At 39.4% G+C, this 14,534-nt stretch overlaps 1 protein-coding gene across 1 annotated transcript in view; it reads left to right on the forward strand.

Annotated features, from left to right (window-relative positions):
* Positions 1-14,143, forward strand: part of FAM107B (family with sequence similarity 107 member B) — a 58,234-nt gene extending 44,091 nt beyond the window's left edge. The window contains exons 2-4 of the mRNA XM_079304416.1: positions 4,682-4,865; positions 8,884-9,037; positions 11,022-14,143. Coding sequence (XP_079160542.1) covers positions 4,738-4,865; positions 8,884-9,037; positions 11,022-11,138 — 399 coding nt within the window. The 5' untranslated portion in view covers positions 4,682-4,737 and the 3' untranslated portion in view covers positions 11,139-14,143. The remainder of the gene's footprint in view (positions 1-4,681; positions 4,866-8,883; positions 9,038-11,021) is intronic.
* The last annotated feature ends 391 nt before the right edge of the window (positions 14,144-14,534 follow it).

A 14,534-nucleotide genomic window follows, 5' to 3' on the forward strand; every position in this document is an offset into this window, starting at 1 on the left:
CTAGTATAGTCTATTATTTTCATGTCCATTGGTATTTTTAGGCATTTATTTATCTGCTTTTTAAGGGGCCTCAACTCTACCTCTGCTTTTACAGCTGGAAATAATTGTGGGAATAATTTGAAGGGTGAAAATGCCAGATATATGTGTAATAATATAAATACATAGTGTCTCACAGGAATTTTTATATTCAAATTCCATATGTAGAGGGTGATTTCTGGTATGAAGAACATCAGATAGAAAATAAATGCAATTCCCTGAATGCCATATAAACATGGGAGAGTTTGGTTAGGTTTTTTTTTCCTGTGAATCTCTTTCTCCTGTGGAAGCTGTTGGAGCCCTGTTGTAGCAAAAACTCTGGCAGCTGCTGAATCTTATCTGGTATTGTTAAGATATCTGTTAAAAACACTGTCTGTAGTTCTCTTGTGCACATTTCCAGTGTTGCTACCATTAAGGGACTTTTGCTGGAAAAACCCTCTTTAGATAGAATAAAAGATAAATAACACTGGAAGCAGAGGTATCTTCTGTACACATGTCCCCAAATGTAACTCATGCTTCTGGCATTCTATGGTTTGCTTGTATCTCTTCAGCAGGACCAATTTTTGAAGGGTCTTTTCTGTTTTCCCTGAATTTACTTGCACTCCAAGGAAATTAAATGAGAGAGTTGCAAGTATGTGACTACTTGGTCTTGGTTCTTTAAGGCTGAGGTACTTCCTAATTACTCTCAGAGCATCTTTTTTGTCTGGAAACATTAAACTTCTGTCTTGGAGGATATTTGAAGTAATTTTTCTACAGAGGCATTTTCTTTGTCTAGTGGGATGTTGAAATTGCTTTGCAGTTGTTTGAAGAGTTAAAGTTCCTCTTCCATGCAGGATCCCCAGTTTATTTTTTCTCTCTGTGGATCAAAATCCACACATACCAAAAGCTGTGTGAGTTACTCAGGCACGACAAGGTAGATAAATGCTTTTGTGCTGCTTGTGCAGCAACAGCTAATTCAGCAAATGCACTGGGAAAGCACCTGCCCAATTAGTGGGTGTATTAAACTTGAGCCAAGTTCAGCTAAAACATCCCCTGAATCCAGATCTCCTTTATTTGGAGCAAGGTAGAGAGGAAACTCAGCAGTGGATTGTCATTCTCAGTCATGTAACAGCAGATGGTTGAAAGGAGCCTCTCGGATGCTCTTCAGGCAGCATATTCCTGCTAAGTGATTATTTGGATTATTAATGTCCCACTGTAGCACCTAGTGATGATCTGGAGGCAGCTTTATGGGCTGTGACTTTTGTGGTGATGAGCACTAGAGACTCACAGAATTAATAATGTTTTAATTGTTATTGCTTGAACATTGATTAAACTTGTTTAAGGACTTTAAGGGATTCTGTCATTGAGCTTGACTGGTTTCTTTGTGTGAGCCTGAACATCAGAATGCAACTCTGGGGATAAAGTGCTCTGTTCCTGTCTGTCCTTGGTGTGGTGAATCCTTTGTGCCTCAGTTTCTTTTTTTTATGTGACACTTGCCTGTGCTTTTGTAAATGTTAGCTTTGACAGAGTGTAGGTAGAGATCATATCTTATTCTTATCTTTATTGTATTGTTTACAGTGACTTACATTACACAGTGACTGTGCAGGACTGTTGGTCATCACCAGCCAGGCTGAGGTTTGCAGAGGGTGTGAGAGTATTCACTGGGTGGAAACTGGATGCCCCATGTTGCTGGCTCTGTTTGGAAATCCTAGTTGAAGTCATTTGCAGCTTAATCATACATGGAAAGACTCTTCCCAGGGGAGTTTTTATTCATTCATGTTTGCTGCTAGTAGAGTTATGTTACAGTAGGAAACCACAATTCCTGACCTCTGAGTTGAATACATGTTTTAAAAATAGCGATGGGACAGGAGAAAGAAGAATAAATAGACTTCACTTTAAGGGCTTGCTCAAACCAAATCATGTGCTGCAAAATACTGCACCACACTTTGAGAAATGATTGAATCAAATTGTTTTTCAGGGGCTTGTGTCAAGAAAATTGTACATTGTATATGGCAGTTGTAGAGGAATTCTGCCTTTTTCATCTCCACCTAAGCAAACAAGAATTATCTTGAAGAAGCAGCAGGTTATTTTTGGATTTACTTTAACAGAGAGCAGTTGATAAATGGCTTCTAGAAGACTCACAGACCCGTCAGTTCTGATAGAGGAGTAAAGCAAAACAAATATTTACAGAGAAGGTTTATTTTGGGTGGAGGTTGCATATGTAATATTTGAGTTATTTTAGTTGTAATAAACCTTATGTGAACACTGAGGAAGGATGAAATGTTATGTCCTTGTGTAAGAAAAGAACTGCAGCTGGTTTATTCACAGTCTGTGCTAAAGAGAATAGACCTCTACAAATGTTAATTAACAGCGTGGTGTTGTGTGGTGTGTGTTGAGGGGTTTTGGGGAGTTGTTTTTGGTTTTTGTTTGGCATGCTATGAACAGTGAGGGGTCTGAGATGTGAGTTTGGCCAAGGACCCCCAGGATGGGCTGTGGTGAGGCTGAGGGACCTGGGCTGGCTCAGCCCAGAGCAGAGATTTGGTGGGATCCAGCAGCAGCTCCTGTGCCTGGGAGGTGACCCAGACTCTTCACCAGTGTGGGGCTGGAGCATGAGAGGCAGCAGGCTGGAGTTGGAGCAAGAGGTTCATGTAGGTGTAAGGGAAAACCACTGGGAATAATGGTGAGAGGGGCAATCCAAAAATGCTGTGCAGCCTTGGGGAGTTCCAGGGTATTACAGGGAAATGTCCTGAGCAACCTGCTCTGATCTCATAGCTATTCCTGCTCTCAGGAGGAGGTTGAATTGGAATTCTTCCAAGCTTCTTCTGTCCTGTTTCTAGTGATCCCCTGTATTTGGCATGTGTGGTAATAGCTGGTTGTTTGATTGAAGCAATGATTCTGAAGGGGTGACAGGAGAAGTGTTCTTACTGCATGATCAGTGTCAGGAAGAAGTTTATGCCATGTATAGTAAATACATTTCCATAGTTTTGAACTGTGGGCAATTTGAATAGTAGTTTCAGGAGTCCCTGTGAAACCTGACACCCCCACAGAATTAAAAAATTCTTCATATGAACTTGCCTTGAGGAACTGGTGAAGGAGCCACCCTGAGAGCAGCTCACACTGGTGAGCTGTTTCTCATTGAAGTTTCTCCACAGAAATTTGGTGTGTGAGATGCAGCACCAGTAAAACACAGTTCACATCATCCATTCTAAACAAGAAGCTGAAAAACCTTTGCCAGGTCCACTGGACACATTCAAATCCAGAGTATCCTTCTTGCATCTGCTGAAAACTTCCATGTTGTTTGACTTCCTCACCTGTAAGCAGCTGGAGCTGGGTGATGGTTGTACTGTTCAGTTTTAATCTACTGAAGTATTAAGTGAAGAACTTTCAAGTGGATTTGATCAGACCTGAGCAAGAGTATGAGAGTCCTACTGAAAGAAAATAGTTCAGGGATTAAACTGCAGCTGGACACAGGTTTTGTAGTCTATGGGATGAGAAAGGGAGGGAAGGGCTGGTAACAGTGGGATCTGAATTAAAGCACATATTCAGCTTTTACTGGAAACAGCACAGCAAATCCCAGTGATTCCCTGATTTATCTCATAGTCCCATGAGTACAGTGTGGAGCATTCAGCTGTTCTGCCAGTCAGGAGAATGGAAGCCTCTCGCCTTTGCTTTCATGTCCCATTGATTCATCTCTGTAAACCCACATGCTGTGAGATTATTTTTCAGGGTCTGTTTGAGGGGCCAACATTTCATCAAACTGACAACTGCAAATTTTGTGTGCAGGTTTTCACAAAAGTGGAGAGAGAGACAGAATTTCCCTGAATGTGCTTTGTTTTGGGTTCTGGTCATCTTGTGAGTGGTGCTTTTTAATGGAAAGGGGTATGAATGGTCACATATGAATTATTTGGAAAACATTGTTTATTTGTCAGCTGTTGATTCAAAATGTTGTGATTTGATATGTAGTTAAGTTTTCTATAGCAGGATAGGAAAGTGCCACTTTTCCAATTTAAATCAATCATGAATTCATTGCCTTCAGGTCTGGATTTCTGTGGGTTTTCACTGGGTGGAATACAGCCTTTAAGGAACAACCTCACCTAACTTTTTCCTTCTCCACTTTTCCACTCAGAAATCATTCCCCCATCACAACAATTGCAGATCTGGCAATTTCCACATGGAAGCTTTTGCTCGATACAGTTCAGGGCTTGCTTATTCACAGAGGTGTTTTCCCCACAGCTGTCATGCCACTGACAGCACAAAATGAGACTGGTTTTGATACACATTCACAGTTTTTAATATAGTCAGTATTTAAAATGTCTTTAGGGTCTCAGTACCACTGATCCAAAAATGTTTCATCTGAATAGCCTTATTAAAATCAATAAGGGTCTTCACACACTTAAACTAAATTATTTGTCAAGTTCTTCTCAAAAAGGGGGAAACTCTTGGCTCTGAGGCATTGGATGAAGGCTGTTGAGATGCCATTGTTGAAAAATTGCTACTATTTAAAAAAAAGTTACTGATGTTTGCTCTGAGAGCTTTTACTTTCTACAGACAAAACTAATCCAGCAAAAGCATGACTGTTGCCAGTGTAATATGCTGCCTTTGTGGTTTAGGACATCTTTAAAAGGCCTTTCAGTGTAGATTCACTACAGTTTTTCCTGTTTTACAGATACTGTGAACAAGGACACTGAACCCAAAGATCCATTTCCCATTCCAAGAAAGATTATGGCTGAACCAGACTACATAGATGATGACAATCCTGAATTAATTAGACCTCAGAAATTAATTAATCCTGTGAAGTCATCCCGGAATCATCAAGATCTCCATAGAGAGCTGCTTATGAATCAGAAAAGGTAAGAGTCTAAAAATCACTTGTGCCATCCTCCTACCCCAAACACACAACTTGAGTTTTAGTTTCAGCAAAATAACATTGTCCTCAAAATACAGCAGGCACTGTTTTTTGATTCAGATCTTGTAAATTGAAAGACTCTGATTCTTAACCGTGGCATTTATTTCTGTTTGAATTTCAGTGCAAAAGCTTGCCTTAGAAGGCTTCTTATTTTGTTTTTGTAAATACTCAGGTGGTCAGTTTTGAGAGGAAGCAGTTCAATTCTCCTCTATTACATTTCATATGAGTTACCTGGGCACTGTAATTTGTCTTGAACTCTTAACATCATCAAGTATTTCACAGAATTCTGCTATTAACAGCAGGATGATAAAATCTGTGGGGTTTTAACCATTCCCAGTGCACTGAGTTTATGAGGCCACTTTTAAATTAGAGAAATCATGTAGTTTATTTCATTGAAACTGTTCTCTACTTATTTGATCTGTCTCTCAATGCAGTGTGATAGTGTGGTGCCTGCTGTGCTGCTGCACAAGTGTTTCTTTGTATGTTTTGCAAGTGCTGCCTGCTCCTCTCTGGGATGGGATGCACAGCTGTTGCTCTGTATATTGCTTTTAGAGATGTAAACAGCCATGTCTTCATTTCATCAACTTCAGAGGCACAAGCACCTGGCCCAGAAATAGCTGAAGTTCTGTTAATAAATTCTTCAGCAACAGAGAAGTCATTGAGAAAATACATTAAGGAAATAGCCACCAGACCACCTGGTGAAGGAAAAGGCACTATGCCTGTTGATGCTCCTTTGTTTAAACCAGCAGAAACCAGCTATGATATCAGTTGGTGATTTGGTGCATTGAAGAAACCCAAAATGGACTTTTCAAAGGCAGGGTATGGGGATCTGAAAAATAGAAGTGGAAGAACAGTATTTCAGAGTGCATTTGAGCAGACAGCTGGTGGTAGCAGACATTCTGCCTTTTTGAGACCCAGGACCTTGATCAAGAAGAGTAAAAGGCCATAAATTTGGCTACTCCAGCACAACTAGATGTATCTCTTTGGCAGGAAGAGTCACATTATGGCAGTTTTTCTCTCACTTTTTTTTTTTTTTTTTTGAGAGGTAGAGACTGCTATACTTTGGCATTGTGATATTTTGAGGGAAGAAGAGGTTCTTGTTATGTGTAATAGCAAAATCCTCACAAATGCTGGGCTTAGAGACTTAATTCTAAATGGATTGCATACACAATATAGCATTTCTTTAGTGATGAAGAAGGAGGGATATTTTACAGAATGCCAACTGAATTGGAAGAAACTGGCCTAAATAGGTGTTTGTCCTATTTTTTGTTAATGGGATTAAACATCAAAGTCAGTTCCTGGCACCAATAAGTTTTTAGTCATTGAAAGAAAAATAGTTGAAGTTTCCTGATGATCTTAATCTGGAGGATGTGGAGGCTGCAATAAATTAAGATCCTTTTTTTTTCTTCTAAGTTTATGAAAGCACACAGCACTTTTAAATAGTATGGAGTTCTTTTTTTCTAGGAACATATCCTATTACACTGTGAAGTTGTACAGACCTCAATACCCTCTCTTCTCTTATTTTAATTTTGATTAGCTGCAGCTGGTACTTTTAGATTCTTATTTATTGGTGCAGAAATAAATACTTTGAGGATTTTCACCAGCAGAAAAATTGGTATCTTTTAGAGGAGGGTTAGTCTTCTGTGCATTTTTCACTGTACTAGCTCTGATAGGAGGCTTTTCAGTAATGTAGATATTAGGCTCTGTTCTGCTTTGTTACAGCAGACTGTCAAATGTGTGGAAGACTTTCAATGTTCTTATAGAAGGCTGCTTAACATGCTGCATATTTTGTTGCAATGATTCAGTGTATACATCAGCAGCTTCACTTTTTGGGCCCATCAGCTCTGAACAGCCAGAAATGGATGTTGGAAGGTACTAGCTAGTTGTGCTCCAGTCATTCTCCATACCCACTGTGAGCAGTTTCTGTCAGGTCTAGAGCTGGTTTTACTTGCAGAGAGAGTAGCTGTTTTGGGGAGGAAAAAAATAAAAAAAACCCCAAAACATTCAGATGGTGCTACCTGGTCATTTAAGTTGTTTTTACTTATTATGAGTTAACCTCAACTCTGCAGAATATTGGTACTGTCCTTCCAGAGGTTTTAACCCTATCAGCTCTCACTTGTCTTGTAGCACACTTTGCTTCCTCTATATCAAAGCCTTAATGATTTGTAATTTAACCAGAACAGTCACCAGAAGGTGATACAAGACCCCAGTTAATCCAGTATCCACCAGTTTGTTTTCCTTTTCACAAAAGAGTGGAAATAGGATTGACTTTATAGTTCTGTTACAGATCTGCCACCCCCACTTGATTGGACTGAGGGGTTGTATTGAATTGTAGCTTCTGCAGGTTCCCTTTGTTGCAGCACATTGAATCAGTCTGTGCCTCTGCTTTGTTATGGTGCAGCCTCAGTGAGAAAAGCAGCAACAGTAATGTTATTTAGCAGCTGCTCCCTGGTTTGTGGCTGTTTTGGCTGCTGATTGCTGATTCCACTGACTCTGCTCTCACCAATCCAGTAGGAATAGTAGTAGTAGTAGTAGTAAAAAAATTATTCCAGCTTTTCCTGCCTGACTTCAGCTTTATGTGCTAAAATGTAATTAAAATAGCATGAAACATAAAATATAAACATAGTCTTGTAGTTTCTGTTGCACTCAGGCCATGAGATCTATTATGAGAAATAGGGAACAGCATTTGGTGTTGCTAAATATTTGATTTTGCTGTCAGGATATGTACAGGGATAGAGTGTTGCATAATATATGGAGTCATTCCTAGATGCTACCATAAAATGGCATTTTAATGTTTTATTGGACATGCTGTCAGATATGCATATTAATGAATAATTAGGCAACCACAGATGTACAGCAAGTAGGAAGGGTAAAAATATGCTTTCTGAAAGCTTATTGAGATTATTGAATTTTGTTAAAAGTTGAAATAAAAAATTGTTGATGTTAAACTTAACGCTGGATGCTTTCACATAATCATCTTCACAGGAAGGACAGCAATAACAAAGACAAATTTCAGATCTCTCTGCTCTGCCTTAAGTGATGCTAATGCCTGAATAACAGGGAGAGCTTTGAAGCTTGTAACAAATTTTGAAGCCATCATAGCATTACAGAGATAAAAGAAATAGCTGAAGTCAGGAAAATAAGTAGGAGTGAGTATCCATGTGTGTGCCCATATAAATAACGTCATGCATCTTCCCAAGGAGTGAGCTTCCTCATTCCAGAGTAGCTGGCTTGGAAAGCAATTTGTGCTGAACAGGCTCAGAACATTCAGTGCATGCAGCACCTAAAGGCTTGTCAGAGGGAGAATCCCCCAGGCTTTGTCTGGTCTCCAAGGTGATAGCAACTTTTTATTCTTGATTTTTGTTGTCTTAGGCTCTTTGTGATGTTTAGTGTAGCCTGGGAGCTCTCACTGGAAATAACTTCACAGCCAGGCATAGGTAAAGCTGTCACATTTTCAAGGAAAGGAAAGAATCCATGATTTCCAGGAGCAGTGGGACAGACCACATTTTGGTTTTGTCCATGCAGACTTCTATGGGCAGAATAACCTGTGCAGGACTGTCTGAACACAGTCCTTCTGAGTTACCAGGCACCAAGCAAATTCTTCTTGCCCCAAATTTGTTTCTAGCTCTGATAGGGTTTTGATCTGTGATGGTTTTTACAGTCCATTCTTTTGGAATCAAAAGAATACAGTGAAGGCTACAGATGAAAGTTAATGAAGTATAGAGGAGAAATACTAGCATGCACATTAAAGGGAAATATCTTTGGTGATTATATGGCTTAAATCTAGCTTAGGGTACTGGTTAGAAATCAGGGAAACTTCTGCATGTTTTTTCCTTTTAATTTATATCCTAATGTATCTAAATAGAAAGCTACTTGATTTTAGTAAAGCTGCCTGCAATTCTGTGTGAATTCCTGCTATTTAAAACTGATCTCTTTTTTCTCCCCCACTATACAATTTGAAGGGGTCTTGCACCTCAGAACAAACCAGAGCTACAGAAGGTGATGGAGAAAAGGAAACGAGATCAAGTTATTAAACAACAAAAAGAAGAGGAGGCACAAAAGAAGAAGTCAGACCTGGAAATAGAGCTACTGAAACGGCAGCAGAAACTGGAGCAGGTAAGATGAGGAGTAACAGACATTTGCACATCTGCATCTGAGCTACTCACCTGACGATCCCTTAGTAGACTGAAAAGAAGCAGCAGCCAATTTTTGGCATATGTCCCCTAGTTAAATTCAGATATCTGTTAGGATAAGTCAAATCACACTCTTTAATTACCAGTTTTCATTATGAATAGGAACTGCTTATGGGGTCTGCCTTTGGTCATATGAATCCTGCACCAGCAATCAGGAATGTGTGTGGAGCACTGATGATATTTAACCATTGAAACTGTGGTGATTCTGTAATTTTTTTGTAGTCTAACTATGTTCCACTAAGAATGGCTGTTAGACTGTAGTATATCAAAATTACATTTAATGTATCAATTGATTCTCCTGGGTTATGTAGAAACTAGATAATATTTAAAAGATCTTTTGTAGGCTTAAAAATGTGTGAGCACATTGGTGTTTTCAAGTGAAAGAAAAAGTCCTCAGATCCTGTGCATGGAGAGGATGTGGAATTGGATTTCCTCGTGGTGAAGCTTTTTGCCAGGCACAGGGCCAGCCAGATGTCTCAGTGCCTCTGGAAGCACTTCATATAACTGAGAGGAAATATCTCTATAGTGAAACAGCTCATCAGAGAAGTCACTGTGCATCAAGCAATGCATTTATTTTAAAATAAATGAATGCTGTAAATAAATGCTTTAAAACAGTACCTCCTGTGTTTCTCAGAAGAAATCAATTAAGCCAAATAATTACTGTTAAAAATTACACATAATCCAATCATTAGAGGTTTTAGGGTTTTATTATAGGTTGGATTTTTTTCTTTATTTTAATTAGGTTTAGAAATATTTTTGGAGAAAGCTATTGTAGTTTTAAGTGTATCATCCTGTCATTTTCCTTACCTCTCTTTAGGGCCCAGCTATGAATGGTTCAGCTTGTGTGAAGATTTGATTTGAAACTGAGCCATCCAACATAGATTATGTAGATTAGAAAATTCTGTTAGAAGAGGAAAAGTCTGCCCATTGCAAACAGTGCTGTGACCTTGTAAACATCATAGGAGTGGCATTAATTGACTACATGACTCATGGAGGGACATTGTTGTGATTTATAGAAACAAGGCATGTCCCTTGTCAGTGAACTAGAGACAAAGGAGAGATTATTTAGGTGAGCTGTACATGGTCCCCATTAATCAGGGAGACCATGTTCTGTTACAAAGGAAAAAAAAAAAGCTCCTTTCAGACACTTTTGTTAGTTTTCTAAAGGTTTTTTTTCTCCCTTTCTGCCAACTCATCTGCCTTCCCTAAGGATCACTAAGCAATCCATATTCTGTGCTATGTGTGAGCCTGTGCTGGATGAGCACTGCTTACACAGCCTTGCCACACAGAGCATTTCCATTCCTCACATGGAAATTTCAAGTGTCTGCATGGGCAGAAGCTCCAGGTTGGTTAAAAAAGTCAGTGAATGGGCTCCCAAAAATGAATGGCTAAGGGCCAACGAAGGTTTTTGGGTTTTTTACTGGTTTTTGTGATAGGCAAACCAGATACTCTTTAAGAGGCTCAAGTTAGATACAGAGCTTCATAGCTAAACATTCAGAAATCAGTTCTGCAAGTTGCTCAGTAGTAGCTGTTCACGTGTTCTCCCACGAGGTACATTCTTCTTTGTTCTGTGGTAAGAGCCACAGAAGAGAATTACTGTTGTTTCTTTAATGAAGATGTCCAAGAATTTCTTAAAAATGCTTCATCTTGTTCTGGGTTTGCAAAGTTTTTTCTGTCTGGCAAAGGTGGACATCTGGAACAAGCTAGAGCCAAGGATTTGAAAAGATTTATTGTTTATGAGAACAGATACTCCCAAAGAAAGGCAATTTTATCTTTTCCATGAGACAAAGAAAGGAAGCAATTTAAAGAGTTTGGCATGGCCAGTTACTGAAACCTTGAGTTTTTTGTCTTGTATTTCAGTGATGTATTTTCTATACTTTTTTTTTAACATGTGATTCCTTTTTAAGCTGGAACTGGAGAAGCAGAAGATACAGGAAGAGCAGGAAAATGCACCTGAATTTGTCAAAGTCAAGGGCAACTTGAGGAGGACGGTCCAGGAAGCAACAGAAGCACCAGACTCCTAGAGCCAGCACCTGCTTAGACTTCCAGCTTTCCTGCAGAGAGAGGCTTTTGCAAGTTGTCTCACATTTGCCCTTCAGGAAGGAAAATAACAGCTGACACTTACTGAAGAAGAGATTTTTAATTCCTGGACGTTTGGATTAAAAAGACAGTATCGTAAGCAGATCGACTTGCCAAATACAGTCCTGAGATCAATGGATAAGGAGTGTCTTTGTCAGTTCAGTGTCATGGACCAGGCTGAGAGCTTTCTCAGAGATTTCAGAAATCAGAGATTTCTCTGCTTTCTCAGAGATTTTAACCAGGGATACTAGAGAAGCTCCTTCAGTGTTGCACTGCTTTAACTCTTGTGATCCTTGTTTAGTGGAGATATAGAGATTATATTTTGCTTTAAAACAGAACAAAAATCCTCCTGTGATATCAAGCTTTGTTGTGCAGGTATATTTCCTCCATCTATACCTAAAGCTTGTGTATATCCCACAATAATTTGTGTTTAGTTGGAATTTTTACTAAATCTAGGAGGATATGAGGTGTGCTGATCACTGCTGCCCATCCCCAATAGGATAAGTAGGTGTGGGCAAGATGAGAATGCTTAAAATTCACCAGCAGTGAAAAGTTAAGCAGCCTTAAAGCCCATTTCTTGCTGTTTGGCATGTAGAATTTGGGCTATGAAAGAGCAAAAATCTGATGATCCTTTCACAGGGAGACTCCAGAGGCTGATTTATCTCTGTCTGTAAACTTACACTGTTGTGTACAGGCCTGTGAAGTGCTACCTGTGAACTTACCTCTCAAAGCAAAATGATCTGTCTTCTACTTTCCATATTTTGAAATCCTGCTTACTTTGGTGTTGTGGCCTTTCTCCTCCAAGGACATGGTGAACAGAGTAGAGTGTTAACACATCACTTGGTAGTGTTTGAACTCATTTGCTGAACTGATCTGCCATCAGTTCCTACTCTTTGCTTGCAGATGCTTGTTGAAGTTTCTGCAGTAGAGAAGTGTTTAAACCAGACCAAACCAGTTACTAGAATCTTCTGAAATTGATTTTTTTTTCCTAAAATGAGGCATAAAAATAAATGAATTTTATCCCATCCTTCATTCAGCCTCGAGAAAGATGGGAAGTGTGTTACCACTGAGACTTTGGGTCCAATTCTGTCATCTTCTGCCTTTCCACAGGTTGCCCCTGTGACTTGCCATTACATAAAATATTGCTCAGCTTGCACAGGGGTGACAGAATTTAATCCTTCATGCTTATGACTACTAGTTATCCAGGAAAGCCTGGGATGAGGAGTGGGGAATAGATTGCTCATGTAGGATTATAGAATTGGATTCTTACCTGGTCACATTGGGTGCAGATATATCTTCACAGTCTGGGGAGAAATCCTTGTCTTCCTTGGTTGGAATAGTCCTAGCTCTGACTGAAACTGTGCTCATACCTGCTGAGGGTCTAATCCCTAGCCTTTGCCTTAGAATGCTAAACACAATAATTTCTACTTTGTAATTACATTGGACATAACTGTTTGAGAACACTTTTTATTAATATCAGCAGTGGCATGCTTGTATTGTAAAGGTGTGGTGGAGGATTGTTGGTTTGGTTTTTATAGTTCCTTTTGCCTTTCCTATACGTATTGGATATTTTAAATACAATTTCAGATTAGCACTTGGGACAAAACAATTAGAAATGTTTCCTAGATACAGACTTTAATTTGTTAAGGCATTTTTTGTGAGGACATAATCAGATTGAGGGTAAATTGAATTGTGATAAGCATATTGCCATTGATTTAGCCTTGCAGTGACTCACGTCTGAAAGATTAAATGTGAAGCTGGTCTAACAGACTGTTCAGATTATGGATATACAGGAAGACAAAGGCCAAATGTAAGACTCTTCCATGTATTATCTCAACAAAGGAACACCCTGAATGCTGCAGGTTCTTCCCTTCTGGCAGGAGAAGATCTTCTCTGGCAACACATCATTCCAACACTTGCACTGATTTTGTTTCATGTTGTTGAGGCAGTGCTATGTCCGAGCCTTCCACACCCTGCTCATGCTTGATGTGGCTGTTCCCAGCCTACCAAACATCCTCACTCTTGGCTTCAGCTCCACATTAACCTTCTGCTCAGTATGGAGAAGTCTAGAAGTGAGTGAGGAAACCTTCCTCTGGCTTGAGCAGACCATTTTATTTTAGCCATTTCCTCTTGGTGATCATGGCAATCCTACCACACATGCACAGTGCAATTAAATCGGTGGCACTGGGAGTGGTGGGGGACAAAGACTCCTTTTTGGCTTCAGTGGATGGCTCTCAAGGCTAAAGGCAGTCTGCTTTCTCCCCAGGTTAGCTTGTGATTCAGGGTAGAGTTTCTCTTTCTGAAACACAGGAGGCCAGAAAACTCCTTTGTACATACAGCATGAATTTATTTTTTGTTTTTCATTGGAATTAACTCTGTGTGAACAGAACATCAACGTGTGTGTTAGAACATCTTTGAATCCTGCTAATCCTTTAGTCTAGGAACCCCAGCCACCTTCATATCAATTTTGACAGGCAAAAGCTTGTATTTGAAGTCAGGATTGGGCAACCCTTCAACGGGTGGCCAGTCACACCACAAGTGTCCTGTGCAGCTCTTCAAGTAAGAAACTGCTTGGCAGTGAGCATAAGCAATTCCTGCTCTGCCCTTCAGCTATATGGGTTTAGAAGCAATCCAGCAAATACTTCAGTGATCTGAAAATTGCTCACCACTTTGTACTTTTTTAAAAACTCTTGCTTTTTGATAGTATAGTAGTAAATTTTTTAGCATTTTTGTGGCTTTAACATTCTGTTAATATCTGCACTTGTTTGAGTGTACATATATAAATATATATAAATATAAAAAGGGAGCCTTAATGGATTTGTTTTCATAATTTAATATTTTTTGTATTTGCTCTTGTATAATTGTTTTTAACTAAAGGTATTACGAGAATGAGGGTGGAATACTTAGAACCAAAGTTATGCTTAATAAAATCTACTACATGCTTGGTGTACGTGGTGGTGTCTGTCATACCCTGCCAAAAACCAAAACCTTGGGGGCTGCACTGAGATACCCAGATTGTTTAAAATTCTGCAGTGTGGGTGGAAGTATCAAGATCATGATGGCTCTTGGTTCCTTAAAACCCTGCATCCCTGTTTGTATGTGTAAAAGTTGACAAAAAGAGTTTGCTGTGTCTCTAGGCAGTATTATCCTTTGAATATATTTAATGCAGAAAGTTTTTAACAGGACTGTGCAGCTGTTCAGGTAATCCAAGGAGAGGCAGAGCATGAGGGAAAATTCGATGGAAGTCAGGTAATTGTGGAAATCATTCCCTGTCAATCCTTGGAATTTCCAGCATTGCAATAGCTCCATTTCAAATGAGAGTGAGAACAGAGTAACAAGCC

Source organism: Erithacus rubecula, assembly GCF_903797595.1.
Source record: "Erithacus rubecula genome assembly, chromosome: 4".
NCBI classification, from domain to species: domain Eukaryota; kingdom Metazoa; phylum Chordata; class Aves; order Passeriformes; family Muscicapidae; genus Erithacus; species Erithacus rubecula.